Raw genomic sequence first — 25,089 nt, forward strand, 5'->3', positions numbered from 1 at the left:
AAGCGAGATCTAATAGCTTCAGCGAGGGGTTCCTCTCGCCTGAACGAGAGCTCCTTAGCCTGAGCAAGATTGACAGTGATGATTTGATAAGTGTGTGTTTCTAATGATTGGTTGGTTGGTTACTTTATGAAGTTATGTATGATACCTTGTATGTATCCTATATGACACAATGGGACTAGAATTGATGAACTTGCTATGATTATGCGTATGAAACATGATTGGATGGTTGGTTATATGTTGGCATGAGATTGGTATGCATGATAACTCTATGGTTGATTGGTGAAGCATGGCTATGGTATAAGTTGAACGTAATTCCATGAATCTTTTGGTAAGATTCATGGTGGTGCCTTGTGTAATGGACGTAATTCCATGACCCTCTTGGTGAGAGCTCATGGTGGTGCCTCATGTAATGGACGTAATTCCATGACCCTCTTGGTGAGAGCTCATGGTGGTGCCTCAGGTAATGGACGTAATTCCACAAACCTCTTAGTAAAGTTTTGTGGTAGTGCCTTAGTATATAATTAAGTAAGGATTTAAGTAAGGATTGCATCATGAAGCTCTAAAGAGTCGATTAGTCTCACGTAGAGCGTACTGACTCAAGTGGTGAGAGTAGTAGGAGACCTTAGTCTTTGGCAGCATAATGGTCTTAGATGTTTGAAGGCTAACCTTGTGCGTGGTAGGATGAAACCCATTGGCAATGGCTCTGCAGAGCAGTAGAGACCACCACAAGTGCAAGCATCTAGTGAATCTGACTAATTATATGTATATGGATAATTGAGTCTTAGAGTCTTGCTGGTTTGCTATCGCATGCTTGGTTGATTTATGTGTTATTGACTTTTAAATTGTATGCTCAATTGTATGATAAAACGTTTTTACTCTACCTTACCCTTCTTGTTTATGTTTGTCTTCTTGTGTGGTTTTTCCTTTTTGCAATGATCACCAATCCCTTGGTGTGAGCCAACATGGGAATTCCTGGTGATAGCAGTGGTGACGAGAATGCTGCAGCTTAGTTGGACATGGTTTGGTGTTGGGCTCACTGCTGAGCCCATGTTGAAGAGTTATTATTATTTTGTAATCCATTACTTATGAACAAGCTTTTGGACATTCGTTGAACCTTTTAATTTTGTTTCATGGCATCTTGGTGTGCCCAGTCTTTATTCCAGTTTATTCATGGATAACTGTAATACTTGACGCTTTAAATTTCATGGTGTTGCTCTTTATATTATACTATATGTGATATTTCATTTAATTAAGTTTATATATTAAATGGAATGTTACGAGCAATGAAGAGTTAAATCTCAAATTTAAGAAATAGATAGCGAAACTAAATTATTTGAATCACAAGATAAAACATTGGAAAAGGTCAAAATTTATAAGAATATTAAATGTAACTTATTTATAGAATATATCCTTACTTGGATATTGTGTATTAATATCTGTACTATTAATATAGATAGTTGATTTTGTACATAAATATTTTTACTATTCATTTTTACCTTTATTAATATAAATTATTTTGTTATTTTATTTTAAAAAATTTATAAATATTTTTATTTTAAATTTAATTAACTATCTATAATCTATAGCTATCAAGGATTGATTTTGTAATCGTCTTAGGTTTCATCATTATAAATGTAAATTATTTTATTATTTTACCTTTTAAATTTATAATTAATTTTTAAAATTAATTAACTGTCAATAATATAAATAGAAAATTATTTATTTTATATAGTATTTTTCAATAATTATAATACAAATTAATTCTTTTAGTTATCATAATTAGAAAAAAAAAGTTGATTAACTCTAATAATGTAACAGTATTGGATTAGAAAATGATAACATGGCCCACATTAATAGAAACCTAGATAGGTGCCAATAACACGGCCTGCATTGAACCGTGCAAATAAATAGGTAGGTGCGAATAACACGGCCTACATTGTAGCATCAGGCCCATATTTAACGGGCCGGGCCGGGGTCACCTGCACCGTGGGGGCACATTCTGTCATTCATCAACGCACGTACCCATTTCAATTTTGCAATTGAATCAGGGAGAGTCGCAATCGGAAAATCTGCTAGGGTTTGTTGCAGAGCGAAGCAATGGCGATGAGGAGATTCTTCAACGAGATAAGGGGGAAGAAGGTGAGCGAGGTTCCAGAGCACGTGAAACCGATGCTGTCGTTGGGTTACATAAAGAGAGCTATTCAGCGTGGCATGGACAACTACCACGCCAAGTACATCGAAACCAGTTCCCCCGATCCCATCTTCCATGTCTGCTACGGCGGTATGATCTTCTCCTACCTCGTCGCTCTCCCTCACGAGCGCCGCCACCTTGAGCACCGCCAGCAGCACGCTCAGCAGCACCACTGATTCCTTCCTTCAGGTACCTTTCCCATGCCTCGCTGTTTATTTTAGTTTTTGAGGAATTAGATAGATCCTGTGTTTCGGTCATTTGTCTATGTTGATTTTGAACGTTTATGCTGTTTCGTTTGTAATTGTGAATTTCATTTACCAACTGGATCTAGGTTTGTCGAATGGAGGTAGTTTGGGAGATGTGTCACGTTTAATGTCCGATGTCTTCAATGTGTGTGTGGAATCAACGGAAAAGATGTTACATTGTTTTGTTTATTTCGAAGTTTTTTTATGGGATAGGAACTTGACTGCTAATGGCATTGAAGATCTGATCATTGAAACTTTGTTCGAGTAATTTTTCAGAATGCATTCTGCTTTCGAAACGAAAATTATTTGTCGATGATGACCGTTGCACAGTGCGGGATTTATATTGCTATTAACGGACATTAGTTGTACTTGTTGACTGTGTTCCAGTGCTGTTTCGTTTTATATTTGGTGGTTGATATATGATAATCTTAGTGATTTATTCTTGCTGTATTGGAGATGGTTGGCTTGTTGAAATTTTTGTTTTGAAAGAATCTGCGAAATAAGGGCTGTAAGTTACCCTCTGCTTTGATTATTTATTTGGTTATATTAGATGGTGAATTTGGTTCTCTTTGATACAAGAATGAATTTTCTTGCACTTAATGATAATTTTGTGTGAGAAAAAGAATTTAATTTTTTAGTTGGTTGCAGTCCTTTAGGCCTCTTGATGCCGGGATTTAATTTGCAACAACTTACCTTGTTGGATGTGTAAAGCTGAATAATTATCTCTATTAAAGGCCTCCTAATTTTAATACGTTTTTTATTGCTATTTGCATTTGAATCTTGTACATCATTTGAACTGTTCGTGTTCATGATAAATCAAGTTGTTTGTGGGCTTGCAGAACCCAAAATATGTGATATTTAGTTTTTCCAAACACACAATCACCTGTGTCACGTATTAGGTTTCAGACTTGTAGTAATCTCGCTGAAGGAAAACGTAAAAGGTTCTTGCTACAAAAAATATTCATGTTTGGAAAAGTTGCTTTCACAAATTTTGTATGGCATCTTCTCTGTCTTCTCTTTTCATAAGTTGTTTCACATATCTCCAACCTCAAATGTGTGAAGAGGATGTTGGGACATAAATAACATTGTTAGGAAGCCCGTAGTGGTCAAGGGGTGTGTGTTAAGTGTAATAATAGATTATCACAGTTATTTGTAGGATCTCTTTATCAGTATCTGTTCACAGTGTGTTAGTTAAGATTCTTGAACCGAAATTATTAGGAGGGGGGAATAGATGGAGTTCATTGTATAGTGACGGGTAGAGAGAGCAGGATGCTCAGCTTCCTGGAGTTGAGAGGAGACAGAGTTTCTTTTTGTAATTCTTCTAAGCATCCCACATTTATGATCTGCAATTATCGTGATTCAGAGTAGGGAACAGGGTACAAAATCCCAAATTTATTTTTTTCACTTTCAATCCACATTCTAAGGGGATTTTTCCATGTTCATTTTCAGTTAATGTGTTTTCATTTACAAAAGAATGCTATCTTGTTCTATTTTATTATTCTTATTTTCAAAATTTTGTGAAGGAGATTAAAACAAAGAAATGTTCATTTTCACCTTTTCCTTCTTGAAAACAAGAAGCGTAATGGAAACCGGGTGTCATGTTTGCACTCATTACTTAAATTTCTAATGAAAAACTCTAAAAAGACCAAACACCCCCAAGACTTCCAAAGTAATTTTGGGTTGCTGCCATTTGAATATAACTTGGTCATTTTTGGGTAACTTTACATTCCAAACTAACTACTCAACAAATCAGTTTTTCTTGGCATGTCAAACATAAAATTACTTTTTATATTTTCAGAAAACATCATACTTAATTTAATGCAAATTCCGAGTCAATGGAATACAAAAAGTCCTAAATCGCCGGGTACCCACTATTCTATTGTTAAAATGTCCCATTACATGTTAACTAACTGTAAGTACCTATTTCTTTTGTATTTGTGGCTAATACATATAATTATTTTGTTTTGTTTAGGAGGAGCCTTGTTGAACTGGAGGTGGTTGGCTTTCTTGATCTTTTGTTTTAAACTTTTGAAATTAAGGCAGAAAGTTACCGTCAGCATCGATGCATTTCATCGTTTGGATGATAAAATAAGTCCTATTTGATACAATTTCTCAATTTTCTTGCACTTTAATGTTAATTGAATGTGTGAAAAAGAAAACATACTTTTATCTTTAGTTGTCTCTTAATCCTCTTGTGGAATGGATTTCACATCTCAAACAGTGTGCCAAAGTTGAGTTTTTCATAAGGCAAAACTGAATAATGGGTTTAGTCTCCTAGTATTTCCATTTGAATATTCTGCATCATTATTTGTACGCGTTTACAATAAATCTATCCCCTAAGAAAGTGTATGAAATTTTGTTTTATACAAAAACTTCGTCATCTGTATTCGGGTTTCAGTGATCCTATTAGAAGAGGCTATTAGAAGAGGCTCTTCGGCTCTTTCTAATTAACAGGAAGAATAAAGTTTTTACAGAGAAAAATTGAGGTTTATTTATTTTCTTGCAGATATATGATTTGTTATGTCATGATTTTGAGTAAAAGTTGTAAGCTACAAGCAAAATAGTGTTAAGAAATGTTGCATATCAGATTTTTTTAATCATAAAATATCATTGTAAATTAAAAACACGAATTAGTGAAACTTCTAACATGGTCGTAAATCCGAGTGTTTACTCAAAATCGAGTCAATTAGTGCTAATTTCTGAATAAATTCGTTGGTGTTTTGTAAGGAAGAAAACAAATGTATAGATAACGGAATCTTTGATTCGTTTATGCAATACCCTACTTTCCAAACACTTGTAAGAAAATATTTGTATCAGCAGTTGCAGCCTGCACCTTGCGGTCAACGACTTTATCGCCCTTCCAAGGCAAAAGTTACTTCCTCGGTCCTGTTGGGTTAAATTCAAATCCTACCATTATAACCTCAATTTAATACTTTAAAATTTATATTCGGTCAGTTAACTTATTGAATTAATTAAATTTGGAATGTTTGAGTTATGAGTTTCGATCATTTAATTTATTTTATTGAATTAATCAAATTCGGAATGTTTGAATTATGAGCTAATTCAATTAGATTTGTGAATTTATATTAAATTAAATTTTTTAAATAAAAATATTTTTTTATTTCTATAAATGATATAAATATAGTAAACTTTTAAGTGAAAAAATGACATGTATAATTTTAATAATTATTATTATTATAAAGGACTATAATTTTATATAATTTATTATTAAATTTTAACAAAATAATATCTTGTTAAAATAAATATAAAATTTAAAATATATTTAAGAATTTATAAATATTAAAATAAAAATTTGGGTTGTGTATAGGATCTATAAAATTTCAATCCATTATTCGATAATTATCAATTTTATTCAATTTAATTAATCCAATATTACTTTTTTTATCCAATCAACTTGATGTATGTTTAAATTTACTTTGAATTTTTTCAGGTTTGGTTGGACATGGAATTTTTGCTCAGCCCTATTGTAAGATACCTCACTGAGCTTTTATTTTATGTAAATTGGTTCCTGTATATCAAATTTCTTCCGGCACTCCATCGTGTATATAAAATTCCAAAACTAATCTTATTGGTTAATTTAATTTAGGCTTAATTAGTCGGAACATATCCAGTTTTGTTCCACAGTTTCAAAATGGTACCAACTTGTAAGTTTGTGTCAATTTAGTATCCAAATTTGTTAATTTGCATAAATGCAGTCCCATTTTTTGACGTCATTAAGTTGAATAACGTCTGTCTAATTAGTCATGGTAAGTTACTAAAGTACGTCCGACGTGAGACTATGAAAAAAACATTTTGAGTGTTTTCTATCGCGAGGAGAAAGTGATGATACAAGCCATAATTGAAGAGAATTGAAGGTTCCCTTGAGAAGGAAGTGGATTCTAGCTTTGATCCAAGGTGCGCAACTGTCAAATTTTTTATTTTTGTGTTTTGATTGAATGTTATGATGTTGCGATCGTGAGGTTTAGGGTTTTTAGTTACTTAATGTTGTCTGTGTTTGATTATTGTTCGTGGTTTTAATTTTGGGTGTTATGCGATTAATGAAGCACTTGTTCATTACTTAGTTGACAATGTGGTCCCCTATTGTGTCTGAATGTGTTCAACTTGTGGTCTCCCATTTGAAATTATTTTTATTGGTGTGATAGTGGTATGAAATGTAATATTTGCTTTGTTCGTTAGGTTATTTGATATTTGATAGGGTTTTACACATATAGATTTATTTGTTCACATAGACGACTCACATTTTGAAGTTGTGTTTCACCATGGTGGAAGGTTTGAGAGAAATAGGTCACTGCAATATGTTCGAGAGGGTCATGAGGAGGTTAATGTGGGTGAGTGAGGGTCATATTGGTTGATGTAGGTGTGAGTGAAGGTTATACTGAGGTTGATGTGGATGAGGAAGGTGATAATGAAGACGATGGGATTGAGGAGATCGTGCATGAACCTGATGAGTTTGATGTTAGTAGTTGGGATGAGTCCGTAGGGGATTCTTTTAATGAAGAAGAACTAGTGGATGTTAGTATCCATAATGAAGATGATCAAGATGACTCTTGGGAAGGCAATGATGATGTGTGAATGTGAAAGTTGGGATTGATGAAGTTGATTTTAGTGGACCAAGTGCTTATCGTAGTCATGTACAAGATAGGGGTTCATTTGACACTAACTTGGAATCTAAGAGTTTTAAATTGTGTTGAATATAGTGATTCATCTAGACATTTTAGAGACAATTATGGAAAGTTTGGGATTTTTTTAATGCCCAAAAGTATGGAAGACTACAAATGGGAGGCGGGGACATATTTTCCAGAAAAGGAAGAATTTGTAGAAGCTATTATGGTGTGCACAATGGTAGGAAGTTGAAGATTTTTAGAAACAACAAGTGAAGAATGTGTGTGAAAATGTTGAAAATATTGACATTTTTATATTTTTAAAACTTTTACATTTTTTGGTATTTTTAAATTATTTGAAAATTAGTGTCACACAACGCGAGCGATCGGACAAACACGATAAGGGAAAGAAAACTCTTTTCATGTTTTATATTTTTCTACTTTTGTAATTTTTATAATTTTCAAATATTTTTTATTTTTTAGAAAAAAAATGAAAAAGGGGAAATTTAATTAAGAAAGATAAAAGTGGAAAACAAAATATGAGGGTGCATAAGTAATTAATGGGAGGTACATGAAGTAAATGAATTGTGCACAGGAAAGGTGGGAGTGCAACGAGTAAAATATAAAACAAGCCCAAAATAGAAGTATAACACAAATGAGTTGTGGGTTGATAAACATGGTGGTGCAAAAAGTAGTCATTGAAGGTGTGTGTAGTGAAACATAGGTTGCAATCAGTAATAGCAAACAAGTCTAAGACAAACACATGGGTGCAAAGCTAGTAAACATCATGGGTACAACAAGAAACAAGTCAAAAAAAATAACCCAATCAACAAGGGGTGTGAAATAGTAATCATGGAGGTGTAGAGGAGAAAGTCGTGGATTAGCAAGCCCTAAACCCAACCTCCACCCTTTTCATATCAGAAAACCTAAAAAGGGTTTATTCCTCTTCCTCTCACAAGCACATTCTCTCTCGTCCATGTCCACCAGAACACTACCTCATCTTTGCTTCACCACGCCACCATGTGACTGGCTTGTCGGCGACACCAATCGACGCTGGAGACGTCGACGTCCTTCGCGAGGCCCAATGACTTCATTCTCACGTATGCATTGAAACCTAACCTCAAGAGCTCGTCGCTCCCATCACAACCACCCTAAGACGTCACTGGCAACACCGAAGTCCATCACGGACATTGACGACGAGAGCCTAGAGACATGCGACCTTCACTCTCCCTCCTCCCAAGCACGACTCGAACTTCCTTCATGTGAGATGATGAGACTGTGCTTGGTGTTGTGATGATGAAATGAAAAGGATTGTAGTGGTTATGTGTTTGTTTGATTTTTTTGAGTGTAGGTTGAAGTGGCATTCTGGAATGTTGATGATAATGGGAGGACGATATGTTGGAGTGGTGGTTCTACGAATGGGAATGGAGGTGAAGGTTAAAGGTTGGTATGAAGGGTGTCAGACATGTGGTTTAGGTCCATGTTGAGTGCGGCGGGAAGGGGGGTGATAATTGGATGAATTGGTGTTTGCGGGAGCTGAATGGAGAATGGGTTTTTTGTGTATTGATGACGCCAAATGTGTTAGAGTGAATGAGAAAAAAAAGGTGAGGATTGGTGGTTGATTCTATTTTGTTATGTGGTGATGAATGATGGTAAAAGGTTATGTTTAAAGTGCAGGCTGCAAGAGAAGGAATATGGGGATGATTGGTTTCGATGAAGGTGAATGAATGAAGGAATGGAAAGGATGATGGTGATAAAACTTTGTTAAGGGCTAGAGGTACGATGAGGACGTGAGGATTCAGTCGAGGGTGATAATGGTTTCGATTAAAACAATATTGTGATTCAAGCAACAATAATGTACACAACAAATTGAATATGAGTCAAATAAATGACACACAAAGCTCAATATACGACTACATTGTGTTCATTCTCAAGTACAAGCATTGAAGATGAAACACAATGCAACTACATCACGTTCACCTCAAACATTCAAGTATTCAGATGAAGTACTTACCTCTTGCAGTCCCTATGATGAGTGCGTATTTTTGCCCTCATTTAATGTTTACTTATGGATATTTAATTGAATTTGTGTGCTTAAAGATAGATTTAATTGAGATTTCCTATAATTTGGTTTATTGAGCATGAGATACAAAAACATGTTAAAAATAGCTTTTTAGTTGCATAAATGTTCTTTGGATATTTTGAGGTGTATTAGTGCAGCTGCAGCTAAGTTGAGCTCATGGAGGTGTGAAAATAAATTGCTTAAAGCTTCATGACACCTTAAAGATAAAACAAGAATAAGAAATTATCAAAATTACAAAAATCCAAGCCAAGCATTGCATGAAGGCAACAAGAAAAGCTTGAAAAAGTGAAGAAATTTGGCTAAACCAAGAAGAAAGCAACAAAAAAATTGGACCTTGCAGTTTTCTTTATCTGAGTGATAGAAGATAATTTTGGAAAAATATATCTTTAGATATTTTATTTGATATTTTTAAATAATTATCTTATTTAATTATATCATAAAATATTAAAAGATAATAACTATCAAATCTTTTTAAATATGACAAGATCTTTTTGAATCTTTTTAGATCCATAACAAACAAATATATCTTGAAGATATTAGATTATTTAGAAAATAATTTGAGGAGATTGCAAAGGGTTGATTTGGAAAATTAATACAAACATTAATTGGTGATAACTTATCATATATCTTTAATTAATTAATTAATTTAATTATATTAGATATTGATATTATCAACCAACTATATTTGTCAAATAGTCTCTATCCCTCCAAATATTTTTAAAATAACTATAAAGATATTTATCTTTATTTTAAATTATATTTGAGAGGTTTTAGCAACCGAAAAACCCAGTCCAAGTCCTATATAAAGAGACCAAGGAAGAAGCATAAAAGAAAAACTTGGGACTTCGGAGTTTTGGAACCCTTAGGGGGGCCTAATTTCGTTTCCTTTCTCTCTATTCTTTTTTCTATTTTTATTTTACTTTTGCATTCTATAGATTGCTAAACTTCTTGGCTTGATTCCATTGCAATTTCATTATGGATTCTGAGGTTAGAATGAAATAATTTCTTTGTTCTTATTATTATTATTGAGGTTTTCATTCATCTATGTCTTTTATCTTTGAATCACATAAAAATTAATGATTTTAAATCTATATGCATGTTGATCATATGAGTCAAGGGTTTTTAAATTTAATTGAGACTTTACTTTGATTTTATTTAGAAACTTTCATGTGATTAAATGAGTTTTTATGAATAATTGAGACTTTACTTTGATTAAAGGTATTTACTCTAACGAAAATTAATCGAGACTTTACTTTGATTAATTAAGCTTTTTATTTGGTAAGGAGATAAAAGAATAGACATGATTAGGCATAGTAAAATTTGATTGAGACTGTACTTTGGTTGAATTTAATGTGGATAATCTAAAAGTTCTCACTTTTAATTGAGACTGTATTTTGGTTAAAAGTAAGAACGCCAACAAATTAATTGAGACTTTCAATTGATTAATTTGCAAATCTACAAGAATAATTAATTGAGCAATAATCTTTAGATAACCGATGATGAATCTATTTTGAAGAAGTAATGGACTCAATCTATTTTCTTTACTATTGTTTTTATCTCTTTTTATCTTTTTATTTCTTTCTTGTTTATCTTAATCCTCATATATTTTTTATTATTTTATTTGACTAACTCTTTTGTATAGATTTTATGAGAACTAATTTGTTAAAAATCAATTCCGTGTTCGTTGGGAGACGACTTTGGGTTACTTTACCCTTTCTATTTTGTTGACTACTTTCTTAACAATACTGAAGTTGTTATAGATAAGTAATATTCATTTGATCGCGTCAACGACAGTGTTATCAAATTTGGCACCGTTGCCGGGGAATACGGTTAGCATTTCTTATATTTTGATTTTATTTATTTATTTATTATTTATTTTTTAAATTTTTAAATTTTTTAAATTTTTAATTTTTTTTACACATATACGTTTAATAGAGTTTGTGTGTTTTTTTTGTAGTCTTTAGTTTTCTTTTTATATATTTCAAGCAAAGTTCTATTGTTTTTATTAAGAATTTCTTTTAAGAAATTTTTTGAGACTGGTGAGGAAAACTCTGGCTAGGAAAGACTTGGTATTTAAGTTGTCCATTGTGACACACCTCTCTTTCCTGAGAGTAGACCTAACGACATCTTAACTTATTTCTTTCTTGAAATCTTTCTCCAAAACAAGAATAAGAAGAAAAAAAAATAGAGGAACATTTTCAGGTGGATTGCGTAGTGCATGACTCGGGCCAACCCGAGTCAATTCTATCAATTTGATCCAGAACTTGAAAGGAACTTGCATAAATCACGCATGAGACTTGAACTCGGGTGTTCTACTGAAGGAACACCATCATAATCTGAACCTACCAGTGAAAGTGTACCGCTAGAATCACCTCTAGTGATTAACATATCTTCTGATCCATCACCTGAACCAGAAATTCAAGAAGATAGAACGGAAGAAAGAATAATAAGAGAGATGGCTGCACTAGATGCAGCAATTACACAAAACATGTGCATCCAATATCCAGATGGAGAATGTGAGCTTAAGTCTGGGTTAATCCATCTTCTACCTAAATTCCATGGATTAGCAGGATAAGACCCATACCATCACTTGAACTCGGGTGTTGTACTGAAGGAGCACCATCATAATCTGAACCTACCAGTGAAAGTGTACTGCTAGAATCACCTTTAGTGATTAACATATCTTCTGATCCATCACCTGAACCAGAAATTCAAGAAGATAGAATGGAAGAAAGAACAATAAGAGAGATGGCTGCACCAGATGCAACAATTACACAAAACATGTGAATCTAATATCCAGATGGAGAATGGGAGCTTAAGTATGGGTTAATCCATCTTCTACCTAAGTTCTAGGATTACAAGGATAAGACCCATACCATCACTCGAAGGAATTTCATGTTGTTTGTTCATCCATGAGACCTACAACAGTGATTGAGGAACACATTAAGCACAAGGCTTTTCCATTTTCATTGCAAGATGCCGCTAAGAATTGGTTATACTGCCTTCCACCAGGATCCATGAATACTTGGGAGACTCTGAAAGGATTATTTCTGGAAAATTTTTTTCAAGCATCTAGAGTTACTGCTATTCCCAAAGATATTTATGGGATAAGGAAACAAGAAAGAGAAAGTCTTCATGAGTATTGGGAAAGATTCAAAAATTTATGTGCTTACTCTCCTCATCACCAAATAAATGAGCATCTCCTCATTCAGTACTTTTATGAGGGATTGAGTATCATGGATAGACAAATGATAGATGTTGCAAATGGAGGGGCATTCGTGGACAAAACGCCAACAAATGTGACACAATTGATTGAGAATATGACGTTGAACCATCAACAATTTACCGCCAGGAGTAATTCTACAACTCTAGTGAAGGGAATCCATGGAGTAGAAGCTTCATATCTTGCAAATCACAAGAAAATAGAAGGGAAGTTGGATGATTTAGCTACCATGGTAAAGACCTTGGCAAACTTACAGAAAACTCCTACCCCTTCTACCTTATGTGGAATTTGTGCTTCTACTAATCATCCTACATAGGCTTGTTCTATGTTAAAAGAGACAGGGACGTTAGACAGTGAACAACCTCAGGCATATGCTGCAAACATCTATGGCAATAATAGACCACCTCAGCAGTAATACAACCATGATTTGTCCTCTAACAAGTACAAACCAGGTTGGAAGGAACATCCCAGCCAAAAACAGGGAAATCAATAGTCTCAACACCAACAAGTCTATGTTCCACCTCAACAGAAGCAACAACCACAACCAACTACAACCTCTGGTGACTCAAACATGGAAACAATGATGACTGACATGATGAAGGGACAAATCAATGAGTTGAAACAGACGATGGAAGCAACTAATCAAAATTTGCATAACCAGATTGGATAAATGGCAAATGAGTTGAACCAGATGAAGTCTCAACAACGCTCGAGCGATTGGCCTGCACAAACTGTAATCAACCCACGAAATGTAAGTGCTATTACTTTAAGATCAGGTAAGTAAATACAAGGCCTTGAGGATGCCCTAGAAGATGAAGATAAAGACAATGAAGTTGTACCTGATAATGAAAGTGGAAGATCAGATGAAGCAACACAAGAAACATCTGAAACACCTGAACCCAATGATAACTCCAGGTTAGTATCCCCTAATACTTCCTCTGAAAATTCTTCACCTTATTCTCCTCCGCCTCCCTATCCAAATCGTTTGAAACCAAAAACTAAAAAGATGGAGGATTTGGACAAAGAAATCTTGAATACTTTCAAGAAAGTGGAGATAAACATCCCTTTGTTGGATGTTGTAAGACAAATTCCTAAATACGCCAAGTTTCTTAAAGAATTATGCCCACATAAAAGGCATGTTATGGACAAAGAGGTAGTGAACATGGGTAGTAAAACTTCCCATGTTCACTACCTCTTTTTCCATAACACGCCTTTTATGTGGGCATAATTCTTTATGAAACTTGGCGTATTTAGGAATTTGTCTTACAACATCCAACAAAGGGATGTTTATCTCCACTTTCTTGAAAGTATTCAAGATTTCTTTGTCTAAACCTCCATCTTTTTTAGTTTTTGGTTTCAAACGATTTGGATAGGGAGGCGGAGGAGAATAAGGTGAAGAATTTTCAGAGGAAGTATTAGGGGATACTAACCTGGAGTTATCATTGGGTTCAGGTGTTTCAGATGTTGCTTGTGTTGCTTCATCTGATCTTCCACTTTCATTATTAGGTACAACTTCATTGTCTTTATCTTCATCTTCTAGGGCATCCTCAAGGCCTTGTATTTACTTACCTGATCTTAAAGTAATAGCACTTACATTTCGTGGGTTGATTACAGTTTGTGTAGGCCAATCGCTCGAGCGTTGTTCAGACTTCATCTGGTTCAACTCATTTGTCATTTATCCAATCTGGTTATGCAAATTTTGATTAGTTGCTTCCATCGTCTGTTTCAACTCATTGATTTGTCCCTTCATCATGTTAGCCATCATTATTTCCATGTTTGAGTCACCAGAGGTTGTAGTTGGTTGTGGTTGTTTCCTCTATTGAGGTGGAACATAGACTTGTTGGTGTTGAGACTACTAATTTCCCTATTTTTGGCTGGGATATTCCTTCCAACCTGGGTTGTACTTGTTAGAGGACAAATCATGGTTGTATTGCTGCTGAGGTGGTCTATTATTGCCATAGATGTTTGCAGCATATGCCTGAGGTTGTTCACTGTCTAACGTCCTTGTCTCTTTTAACATAGAACAAGCCTCTGTAGGATGATTAGTAGAAGCACAAATTCCACATAAGGTAGAAGGGGTAGGCATTTTCTATAAGTCTGCCAAGGTCCTTACCATTGCAGCTAAATCATCCAACTTCCCTTGTATTTTCTTGTTATTTGCAAGATATGAAGCTTCTACTCCATGGATTCCCTTCACTAAAGTTGTAGAATTACTCTTGGTAGTAAATTTTTGATGGTTCGACGCCATATTCTCAATCAATTCTCTCGCATTTTTTGGCGTTTTGTCCACCAATGCCCCTCCACTTGCAGCATCTATCATTTGTCTATCAATGATACTCAATCCCTCATAAAGGTACTGAATGAGGGGATGCTCATTTATTTGGTGATGAGGACAAGAAACACATAAATTTTTGAATCTTTCGCAATACTCATGAATACTTTCTCTTTCTGGTTGCCTTATCCTATAAATATCTTTGCGAATAACATCAACTCTAGATGTTGGAAAAAACTTTTCCAGAAATAATCTGTTCAGAGTCTCCCAAGTATTAATGGATCCTAGTGGAAGGCAGTATAACCAATTTTTAGCGACATCTTGCAACGAAAATGGAAAAACCTTAAGCTTAATGTGTTCCTCAGTCACTGTTGTAGGTCTCATGGATGAACAAACAACAAGAAATTCCTTCAAGTGATGGTACGGGTCTTCTCCTTCTAATGCATGGAATTTTGGTAGAAGATGGATTAACCCAGACTTAAGCTCACATTCTCCATCTGGATATTGGATGCACATATTTTGTGTTATTGTTGCATCTGGTGCAACCATCTCTCTTATTGTTCTTTCTTCCATTCTATCTTCTTGAATTTCTGGTTCAGGTGATGGATCAGAAGATATGTTAATCATCGGAGGTGATTCTAGCGGTACACTATCAATGGTAGGTTCAGATGATGACGATGCTCCTTCAGTAGAACACCCAAGTTCAAGTCTCCTGCGTGATTTACGCAAGTTCCTTTCAAGTTCTGGATCAAATTGATAGAATTGACCTAGGTTGGCCCGAGTCATGCACTACGCAGTCCACCTGAAAGTGTTCCTCTGTTTTTTTTCTTCTTATTCTTGTTTTGGAGAAAGATTTCAAGAAATAAATAAGTTAAGATGTTGTTGGGTCTATCCTCAGGAAAGAGAGGTGTGTCATAATGGACAACTTAAATACCAAGTTTTTCCTAGCCAGAGTTTTCCTAACTAGTCTCAAAAAATTTCTTAAAAGAAATTCTTAATCAAAACAAGAATAGAACTTTGCTTGAAATATATAAAAAGAAAACTAAAGACTACAAAAAAAAACACAAACTCTATTAAACGTATATGCGTAAAAAAATTAAAAATAAAATTAAAAAAATTAAAAATTAAAAAAATAAATAATAAATAAAATTAAAATATAAGAAATACTAACCGTATTCCCTGGTAACATCGCCAAATTTGATAACGTTGTCGTTAAGTGATCAAATTACCACTACTTAACTTTAGCAACTTCAGTATTCCCAAGATAGTAGTGAACAAACTAGTTAGGGTTAAACTAACCCTGAGTCGTCTCTCAATGAATAAGAAATTGATTTCAAATATTTGAGTTTTATAAAAATCTATCCTAAATGCAATTAAAACTAGTAAGTATAGAAATATGGGGTTTTGATATGCAAAGAATAAATGACACGCAAATAAAAGATTGTAAACACAGTAATAGTAAATAGGTCAATTCCACTACTTTTTCTAAATAGAATTCTTCATCAGTTATCTAGAGATTATTGTTAAATTAATTATTGTTGTTGATTTACAAATCAATCAATATAAAGTCTCAATTCATTTGTTGGCATTCTCACTTTTAATCAAAGTTCAGTCTCAATTAAAAGTGAGAATTTTTAGATTATCCATAGTAAATTCAACCAAAATACAGTCTCAATTAAATTTTACTATGCCTAATCATGTATATTCCTTTATTTCCTCACCAAATAGAAAACTTAATTAATCAAAGTAAAGTCTTGACTAAATTTAGTTAAAGTGATTACCTTTAATCAAAGTAAAGTCTCAATTATCAAGAAAAACTTATTTAATCACATGAAAGTTTTTAAATAAAATCAAAGTAAAGTCTCAATTGAATTTAAAAACTCTTTCACTCATATGATTAGCATGCTTGTAGATTTAAAATCATTATTTTCTATTCAATTAAGAAGCAAAGGACATAGATAAACAAAAATCACAACAATAATCAAAATAACAAATGCATAAATTCATCTAACCTCAGAATCCAGTTAAGAAGTTACAGTGGAGTCAACCCTAAAAGCTTAGCCCTCCATGGGTTGGATGGAATACATGATAATATGATGAAGGAAAGAAATATAAAAGGAAAGGAAGAATGAGAGTGTGGTGGATGACGGTATCTGCCAAAACCAGAGAGTTCTGCTCCCTTAGGTCTCTTTATATAGGCTTCAACTGGACTTAGACTTTATATGCTCGGTTGCTAAATTTTTTTATCAATATTTAAATAATTAGCAACTTAATTTCTGTCCAATTTTCAATTTTGCCTCTCTTGTTTAACCATTTTTACAATATTGACCACAGTTGATGGCTGCTTTGACCAGTTGACCTGTTGACCAATTTGATTGTGCAATAGCAGACTGACATGTGGCAGAGTACTTTTTCTCTCCAAAATTAGGGTTTTTGCAGGTTTGAGGTGCAAATGCAATGATGGTTGCGATTTCTGCATTAGATTCCATCTCCATCATGGATTGCGGTTGCTGCAATGGCTTCACGGTGTAGAATGGTTCGCTCACGCTGTTGCTCCAATCTGGTCATCAATGGTGTTCAACGTCAGGTGCGAGAATGAAGGCTTCAAAGTGCGACATTGCTGCAAGTTCGAACTGGTGCAGCGGATGATGATGCTGCCATGCTTGCTGGTGCAGATGCGTGGTTCTTGAAGATCTTCTCACCTTCTCCGACACAGTGGTGCGATGCAGCTGCAGGTGCTGCTCACGGTGTGCGACGCAGTGGTGCGGTGCAACTGCAGTTCTGATAAGGTGAACGGAGGTGGCTGCTTTTCGCATAAACATGGTGCTAGCGTTCCGTTTGCTGCTGTAGTGCAATGGTGGTTGCTGGATCGTGCTTTGGTCGCGCAAATGTGGTCCGCTGTCGGAACGGTGAGCGTGGAGGCTGTGTTCACTGCTGCTTTGTGTTTTTCGGCGATGCTACTTGCTTCAATGGCTGGCGTGACTAGAGCGGGTGGTGGTTGCTCGCAGGTGCAGGCAGTGTTGCGTGGAGGTGGTGCGATGCAGGAATGGCGTGGAGGTGGTGCGATGCAAGAATGGTGTGGAGGCGCGCTACAATTATGGTTTCTGCAAGGTGCATGGCTGGTCTGACTCGGTGCTGCACTCACGTTGCTGTTGGTGCATGGAGGCACTTCCGCTGCTGTAACTATTCCAAGCATGATGGTTCACGCTTCCATGGTGGACTCTGACGCATTGCAGATCTGGTTCGCTCATGGCACTTGCTCGAGCATGGTGCAGGTGCGTGGAATAGTGTCGTTCTGCTCTGCCATGATGGTTGCTTCAGAGATGGTGGTTCAATGGCAGGTGATGAAGAAAAATTAGGATTAGAATTTCATGTGTGAGATGGAGGAAGATGATGATGTGGTAGTGTATGGTTGGCCAGTTTAGTGAGTGGAGGATTATGACACGTGTCAGCATATCGTTGGCCTGATTTGAAAGGTGGGGATTGTCACATGGCATAATCTAGTTGAGATGGGTTTAAGTGGTAGGATGGGTGTAACTTAGTAGAAACCAGGGGTGCAGAACAAGTTTTTAGGTGGTTCACTTGCAGAATGAGTGTATAAATAAAAACTAGGGGTGCATTTAGCTTCTGACTATTTCTTTCCAGAATTTGTTAATTTTGGACTTATTTTGTAACTTTGAATATTTCAAATCACAACTTTTAATGACCCAAATTAAACTTCAGTTGCATTAACAAACGTTAGAATATCCAATAATATTTTATGCAACTAAAATCAATTTTTATGCCATTTTTAACTTACGTACTCAATAAATCCAATAATTACAAATCCTAATTAAATCAATCTTTAAGCACAAAAGTTTTATTAAATTCCCAAATTTAAACATTAAATGAGGGCAAAATTTTGAACTTATCACCCTATAAGTTGTGTTGGTGGCTTCACATCTCAGATGATCCCTTCCTCCAAGTTGGCTGGCTTCCTTCCTCTATTTTTTCTCCTTCTTTGTTCCCTCTCCCATATCGTACTGTTGTGCCCTTATGATGCTTGGAAGTTGTCCTTTTTTTTCTTTTCAGATTGCTCCTCTTATTACCATGACATCTTTCCCATTTCATCCATATTCTATGTGAACTTTTGAAAATGACCAAAAGCAAGATGCAAGTTTCCTTCAGCCATTCCAGCACCAGCGTTGTCATGGTGCAATTGTGATATAGTTCTGGTGTTTCCTTTTTCATGAAACAACTCGTAAAGGAAACAAAAAATGAAGGTTGTCAATTTTTTCTTGATAAGAGAAGAAGGGCTAGCAGAGCTGCAATTACATTGACTTGATTTCCACTTTTTTTCATTTCATTTACATTTTTTCATTTTTCATTATATATATATATATATATATATATATATATATATATATATATATTAAAAGAATAAAAACAAAACAAAATAAGAAAATAAAGAAAAAAAATTAGACGAAAATTGAAATTAAAAAATAAGTTCAAATAATATAAAACTAGAATAAGATAAAAATAAAAATAATAACAATAATAAAAATAATATAAAAAATAAAATAAAGATAAAAACCATAAAATAAAAGTAAAAAGAAATAAAAGAAAAAAATAAGATAAATATTAAATATATATATATATATATATATGTGTGTGTATACTCAATTCAATATTCACTTTTTGTATTTTTTAATTAATTTTTAAATTAAAATTTTATTTCTTACCCGAATGAAATTGAGTGTTGACAACAGAGTCTATTGCCAACATTACAACAATTATTTCTTGGGGTAGAGCAATGATATTGTGTGCGCCACATATATGCAAATTTCAGGAAAAAATTTCCTAGAAAAAATCTCAAACAAATGTTATGGAAGGCAACAACATGTACTCACCCTCAAGCTTGGGAGGTAGTCATGAGAGACATGAAAGATCTGAATGAAAATGCCTCTAAGCATTTGTTAGCTATTCCACCAAGGCAGGTTTTCCAGACATTTTTCTAGTAATTTGTCAACTACTAACAACTACTAAAGTACTAACTAATGCCTTTGATTTTGATCTTTTCCACTCGATTTTGGTCAAGGTCTAGGTTCATAGGAAAGGTTGTATGTGACACACTTGTGAATCATATGAGCGAGGCCTTCAACAATGTAATCGTCAATGTAAGAAGTAAGCCAATAATCACAATGATGGAAGAGATAATAATATATCTTATGAAGAGATGTACAAGAAATAGGACTAACATCAAGAGCATTGAGGGATCCATTTGCCCCAAAATAAAGAAAAGATTGGACAAAGAATTAGAGAAGACCAAATACTAGATACCATGGTTTGTGGTTTTTCAATTTTGTCTAGTTTTTTTAATTGACTTGTTTCATAGGCCTAATATTAATTGATTTGTTTTGATAGTTGGGCTGGAGAAAAATTGTTTGAGGTCAGGCACATGTCCATGGTTGGTAACAAGTTCATGGTCAACCTTGATCAATTTGAATATACCTGCAGGAAGTGGACAATTACGAGAATACCATGTTGCCACTCCCTAACTACCATGAGGTTTCTCAATCTAAATGTGGAACAAACTATCCCACACTGGTTTAAGAGATCAACCTATAAAGAAATGTACATTCCACTCATATACCCAGTAAACGGTCCAAATGTATGGGAGATGAATTCAAACATTGAAGTTATCCCACCATCAAAACAGATCTGGCTAGGGAGACCCAAAAAGAAATGAAGACTAGAGTCTTAGGAGTTAAGAAAATATGCCACACAACTCAGACAAGGTGGGACACGAAAGAGATCCGGGATATGTAGAAAAATTGTCCATACAAGAAATGTTTGCGTCCAAGCCCCTCATACACAACCACCATGTCGGGCACCAAGTCAACCTAGAATAGAGACACCAATTCTACATGGAATAGAGACCCTAAGTCAGGCACCAAGTGAACCACAAATAAGCCAACAAATGACCCACCAAGTGCCCCACCAATAGAGACAACAAGCGAGACAATTTTATAGCCACCAACTGAGACACTTCCACAGTCAGCAACTAAGATGGTAAGTGAAACAATTCCACAACTACTATATGAGAGACTTTCGCAACCACCATCTGAGATAGCTCCACAACCACCTAATGAGACAATTTCACAACCACCATATGATCCCAAACTACAACACACCAACCAAACTCATTCGGCTTCTACACAACAAACACATCCACCACAAAGACCATCTGCAAGAACTTTGAGAAGAATAAAATGCCATATAGAAGGGGAGCAGTTTGGAAGCCATGATTGGTTATTTTTAAAGATTTTGAACCTGCAAGATGTATTTCTTATCTAATTGTTGGTACCATTTTGAAACTTTGGAACGAAACTGGGTATGTTCCAACTAATTAAGCCTTTAATTTAACCCTAATTTTTTCACCCTTCTTCTTCACGTTGCATATTTTGGTTCTGCCTTGAACTTAACATGTTGCGCATTCATCTCCTCCCACATCTTCACTTGGTCATGCATTTAAAGCATTGCACAGGAAGTTTGGGCATTGCCTTGTAGATAAGGTTTTTTTTCTTTCTTTCCGAAATGGGTTATTTGGAAAGCCACCAGAATGACAAATCGGTAATGAGGAGGTGCAAGCCTGAAATAATATATCATAATAGGAATGTGGAATACAATACTAGAAAAAACTTTTCCAAATAAGTTTTCGGATTGAAAGGCATAAAATTATATATATATATATATATATATATATATATATATATATATATATATATATTGTATTGGAAATTTGGATATGAAAGTAAAGTTAGACATTATCAAGTGTGATGACTACATGTACTATGATTCATTAGCTATTATCTACTATGTCTTTAAAGCATCTTACAAAAATGTAACTTACCTTGAAACTCTAGTCAAAACTTAATGGAAGATAAAAAAAAAATAACATTTTTTTCCTTAGTTTGAAATGCACTCTTAATTGACTTTGTTTGAAACTTTGTGAACTCTAACAGATGGAATTCATTTAATTGTTTTGTTATCTGGGATGATTTAGTTGTTATCTTGCTTATTTGTCTCCACATATTAAGAAATGTAAAGTTTTGTGTAAAAACTGAGAAAATAACTAAAGAGTAGAAATAAACTTTTATAAATGAAACTAAAGTATTTCATTATTAAAAGGTTGAACTATAAATAGAAAAATCATTTAATCGAGTTTCATTTTATTTGAAAGCCTATATATCTCTAGAAGACTATTCTCTTCCCTTTCTTTACATTTTCTCAAGATTTTTGACATCTTTACTCATATTTGAAGATTATAAACTAGCATATGAGTCCTGGTGTAGAGCACAACATTTTTTTTCCAATCAGAATCTCCAAAGAAGTAAGCTTTTATTGTCCTCTTTTGTCAAGCCATTTTAAGTTTTGCATGCACTTGGGGATTTTGTTAGCATAGGCCAATGTTTTAGTTACTTTAGGCCCATGTTTTAGGCCTATTTACTCCTTGCTGTTAGGGTTACCTTGTGTGTATATAACACATCTCTGGTAACCTTTTAATACACACTCAATAATACACAATTTCCTTTTCCATATATTTTTTGTTCTTTGTTTTCTACATGGTATCAATAGCCTTAAACGATTCATGATTGAAAAGGGGTCCTTGCAGTAGTTCTTCTTTCCTAAACCCTTAGCCCTAAGTCCTAAGTCCCTTTTCAAAAATTTTATGATTGAGAAGGGATCCTTGCAGTAGTTCCTTTTTTCTAAGCTTTAAGCCTTAAGCCTCTTTCACAATTTTTCAAGTTTCACTTGATTGCAATGTTATTGTTTGCTTTGAGGCATTCTTGGAAGTTATGCCCCATGTTATTTATGTCATTTTAAGGTATTTTCAATCCTCTAATATTAGGTTTTTTTTTGTTCGTTGCTTCCGCTGTGATTTGCATGTTTTGTATTCAATTTATTATGGCAACTCGTAAAGATGATTTTCTTCAGTCTATTAGTGTGCAATTGGATGGTAAAAATTATTCCTACAGAAGTTATGTTATAAAAAACTTTCTTCGTGGAAAATCCATGTGGGATTATGTTTTAGGTGATTGGGATGGGGAGTAGGCAAGGTGGACTCTATGTCTTAAATTAGTTCAAGGAATCAACAATTGCAGCTTCTAGTATGGATTTATCTTCGTTTTGCTTGTCTTATGCTTCCTCAACTTGTGTAAGACCCGAGAAAATTAAATAAATACATAAATATTTATTTAATATAAATGCAAGAGAGGGATGGAATCCCTAAGTTAATTAATGTGGAGAGAGAAGACATGGAACAATACTAGCTTAAGTTGTTGAGAGAACTTAGGCATGTTGAGGAAACTTGGGTTTGATTCTTGTGTATACCATTAGTGAATTAATTCAATTATTTTATTATTCCCCTTGGATGTTTGGTTGTGCCTTTGCTTAGTAATTAGGAGGATGTGGGCTCTATTATATTTTTGGTTTTGCTATGCTAGAGAGGACTTGAAGTTATAGCGATTCTGGATCAAGGGGGAAGCTTAGAAGAAATCTTGGAACAAGGCAACCAGGTTAGGGGAGCTTTTAACCTCTTGATGTTTGTTGTATGTGGTTTTAGAGAGAGTATGTGTGTGCTTGTGGTTTTCGTTGTATTGAGTTCTCTATGTGACTCCATCACTGCTGTGATTATTATGATTATTCTTTTTTTGACTTGTCGTGATGTTTAAAGTTTTTCTTCTAAATGCGACACACTTATTATTATTATTTTCATTATTACTATTATTATTATTACTACTACTATTATTACTCTTATTCTTATTATTTCTATTTTTATTTTATTATTATTAATTTTATTATTACTATTACTATTATTATTATTATTATTATTATTATTATTATTTCTATTTTATTTTACTATTATTATTATTTATTATTATTTTTATTATTGTTATTAGTATTATTTGTATTATTATTATTATTATTACTATTATTATTTTTTTATTATTATTATTATTATTATTTTATTTTATTTTCTTATTATTTTATTATTATTGTTATAATTATCATTGTTTTATTTTATTTATGATTTTATTGTTTTATTATTATTGCTTTATTTTATTATTATTATTATTTTATTAGTATTATTGTTTTATTATTATTATTATTATTATTATTTTATCTTATTAGTATTGTTGTTTTATTTTATCATCATTATTACTATTTTATTGTCCATGTGATATTTTGGAGCAATGATTATGTGTTACTTCTGGTTTGTATATTGTTTGGTTGTCCAAGATTGTGTGTTGGGTATACACTTTTTTTTATGATTTTATGTGAATTTATTGTGATTCGCTAGGACGTATGAAAGCAATGATATGGTTGTGTTTTATGTATGACCATGTGATATTGTGTACTTGAGTTCAACTTAATGATATGAAAGTATATTTACTTGTCATGGATGCATGTTTTGCGTGAATTGAGTGTCTTATGTAAATAGGCTCATTGGAACCTGTTCTAGAGTGCCAAAAAACCAATAAATTACCAGTTATTGGTGTGGCGTCTGGTGGAACGGTGTAAACCGCTAGGAGATAGGCAACAAAGTGAACTTTGGAACAAAACCCGAGAGTTGGTGTAACACCCTCGATGGATATTACTAGATAAAACATATATTATAAAATTTCTCTTGGAAGTAAAATATCAAATAAGATTTCCAAATGTAGGAGGATTTAAAATTTGTCTCGCTGCAATTCAATCACAATACTCCATCTTTATTACATGTTCATAATAGAGAAAAGCATCATAAACTTTATTACAAAATGCATGGAAGTAAAACATAGAGAAAAATCCCCCATCGTTTGTCCGGCTCCGTCTCTATGCATCGGCATTCTCACCTAGATTTACATCTACTCCCGCATGACAAGTCACACGATCATCGTCAAACACAAACAGAAAGGGTGAGTTGAGAAATAAAATATAATATATTCAATGAATAATAACAATTACCCCTCACCCAATCTATCTTAGCCAATTAATTTATTGACTTCTCTATATTTGTTCCCACCACAATCTCATAACCTATATGAGAAAGATCCATATACAACCTTGGTCTTCCGGGATTATCATGCTCCCACGAACCTACCCGTTTGTAATCCCACACAAGAGTACAAAAGATACGCATCAATCACGCATCTCACATCTCCATTAAGAACCTCCCCACTCGTAACTAATCCAACATATCCCTGGCCAAGCCATCAAGATCATCCATTCAAATCCATCTGCACCGGACCCCTGCCCCTACACTATCGTCTGGCGCTGCCTAAGTGTCGCCAAGGGAAAACATGCTCCAGACCGCCTGACGGTAACTCCCTGCCGCCAAGCGCCACGCTTCAAGTGACCCTTCTGTTTGTGGCTTATCGCCTGGTGGAGCATCCCTTACCGACAAACGCCACACCAGTAAATCATATTT

At 34.2% G+C, this 25,089-nt stretch overlaps 1 protein-coding gene across 2 annotated transcripts; it reads left to right on the forward strand.

Annotated features, from left to right (window-relative positions):
- Positions 1-1,992: 1,992 nt before the first annotated feature.
- LOC114192724 lies at positions 1,993-4,728 on the forward strand. Of its 2 annotated transcripts, none has more exons than XM_028082519.1 (2): positions 1,993-2,380; positions 2,523-2,875. In XM_028082519.1, the coding sequence occupies exon 1, from the start codon at positions 2,098-2,100 to the stop codon at positions 2,365-2,367; it is 270 nt and encodes an 89-aa protein (XP_027938320.1). In that variant the 5' UTR covers positions 1,993-2,097; the 3' UTR covers positions 2,368-2,380; positions 2,523-2,875. The 2 variants fall into 2 exon arrangements, with proteins under 2 accessions (XP_027938320.1, XP_027938319.1); XM_028082518.1 differs by lacking the exon at positions 2,523-2,875 and adding an exon at positions 4,409-4,728 and having other exon boundaries at positions 2,004-2,380.
- The last annotated feature ends 20,361 nt before the right edge of the window (positions 4,729-25,089 follow it).

The sequence above is a fragment of the Vigna unguiculata genome, chromosome 7 (assembly GCF_004118075.2).
Source record: "Vigna unguiculata cultivar IT97K-499-35 chromosome 7, ASM411807v1, whole genome shotgun sequence".
In the NCBI taxonomy this organism is placed as follows: domain Eukaryota; kingdom Viridiplantae; phylum Streptophyta; class Magnoliopsida; order Fabales; family Fabaceae; genus Vigna; species Vigna unguiculata.

What these genes read in the sequence shown, in the direction of transcription:
- LOC114192724 (XM_028082519.1), top strand. Translation starts at nt 2,098, where the DNA reads ATGGCGATGAGGAGATTCTTCAACGAGATAAGGGGGAAGAAGGTGAGC.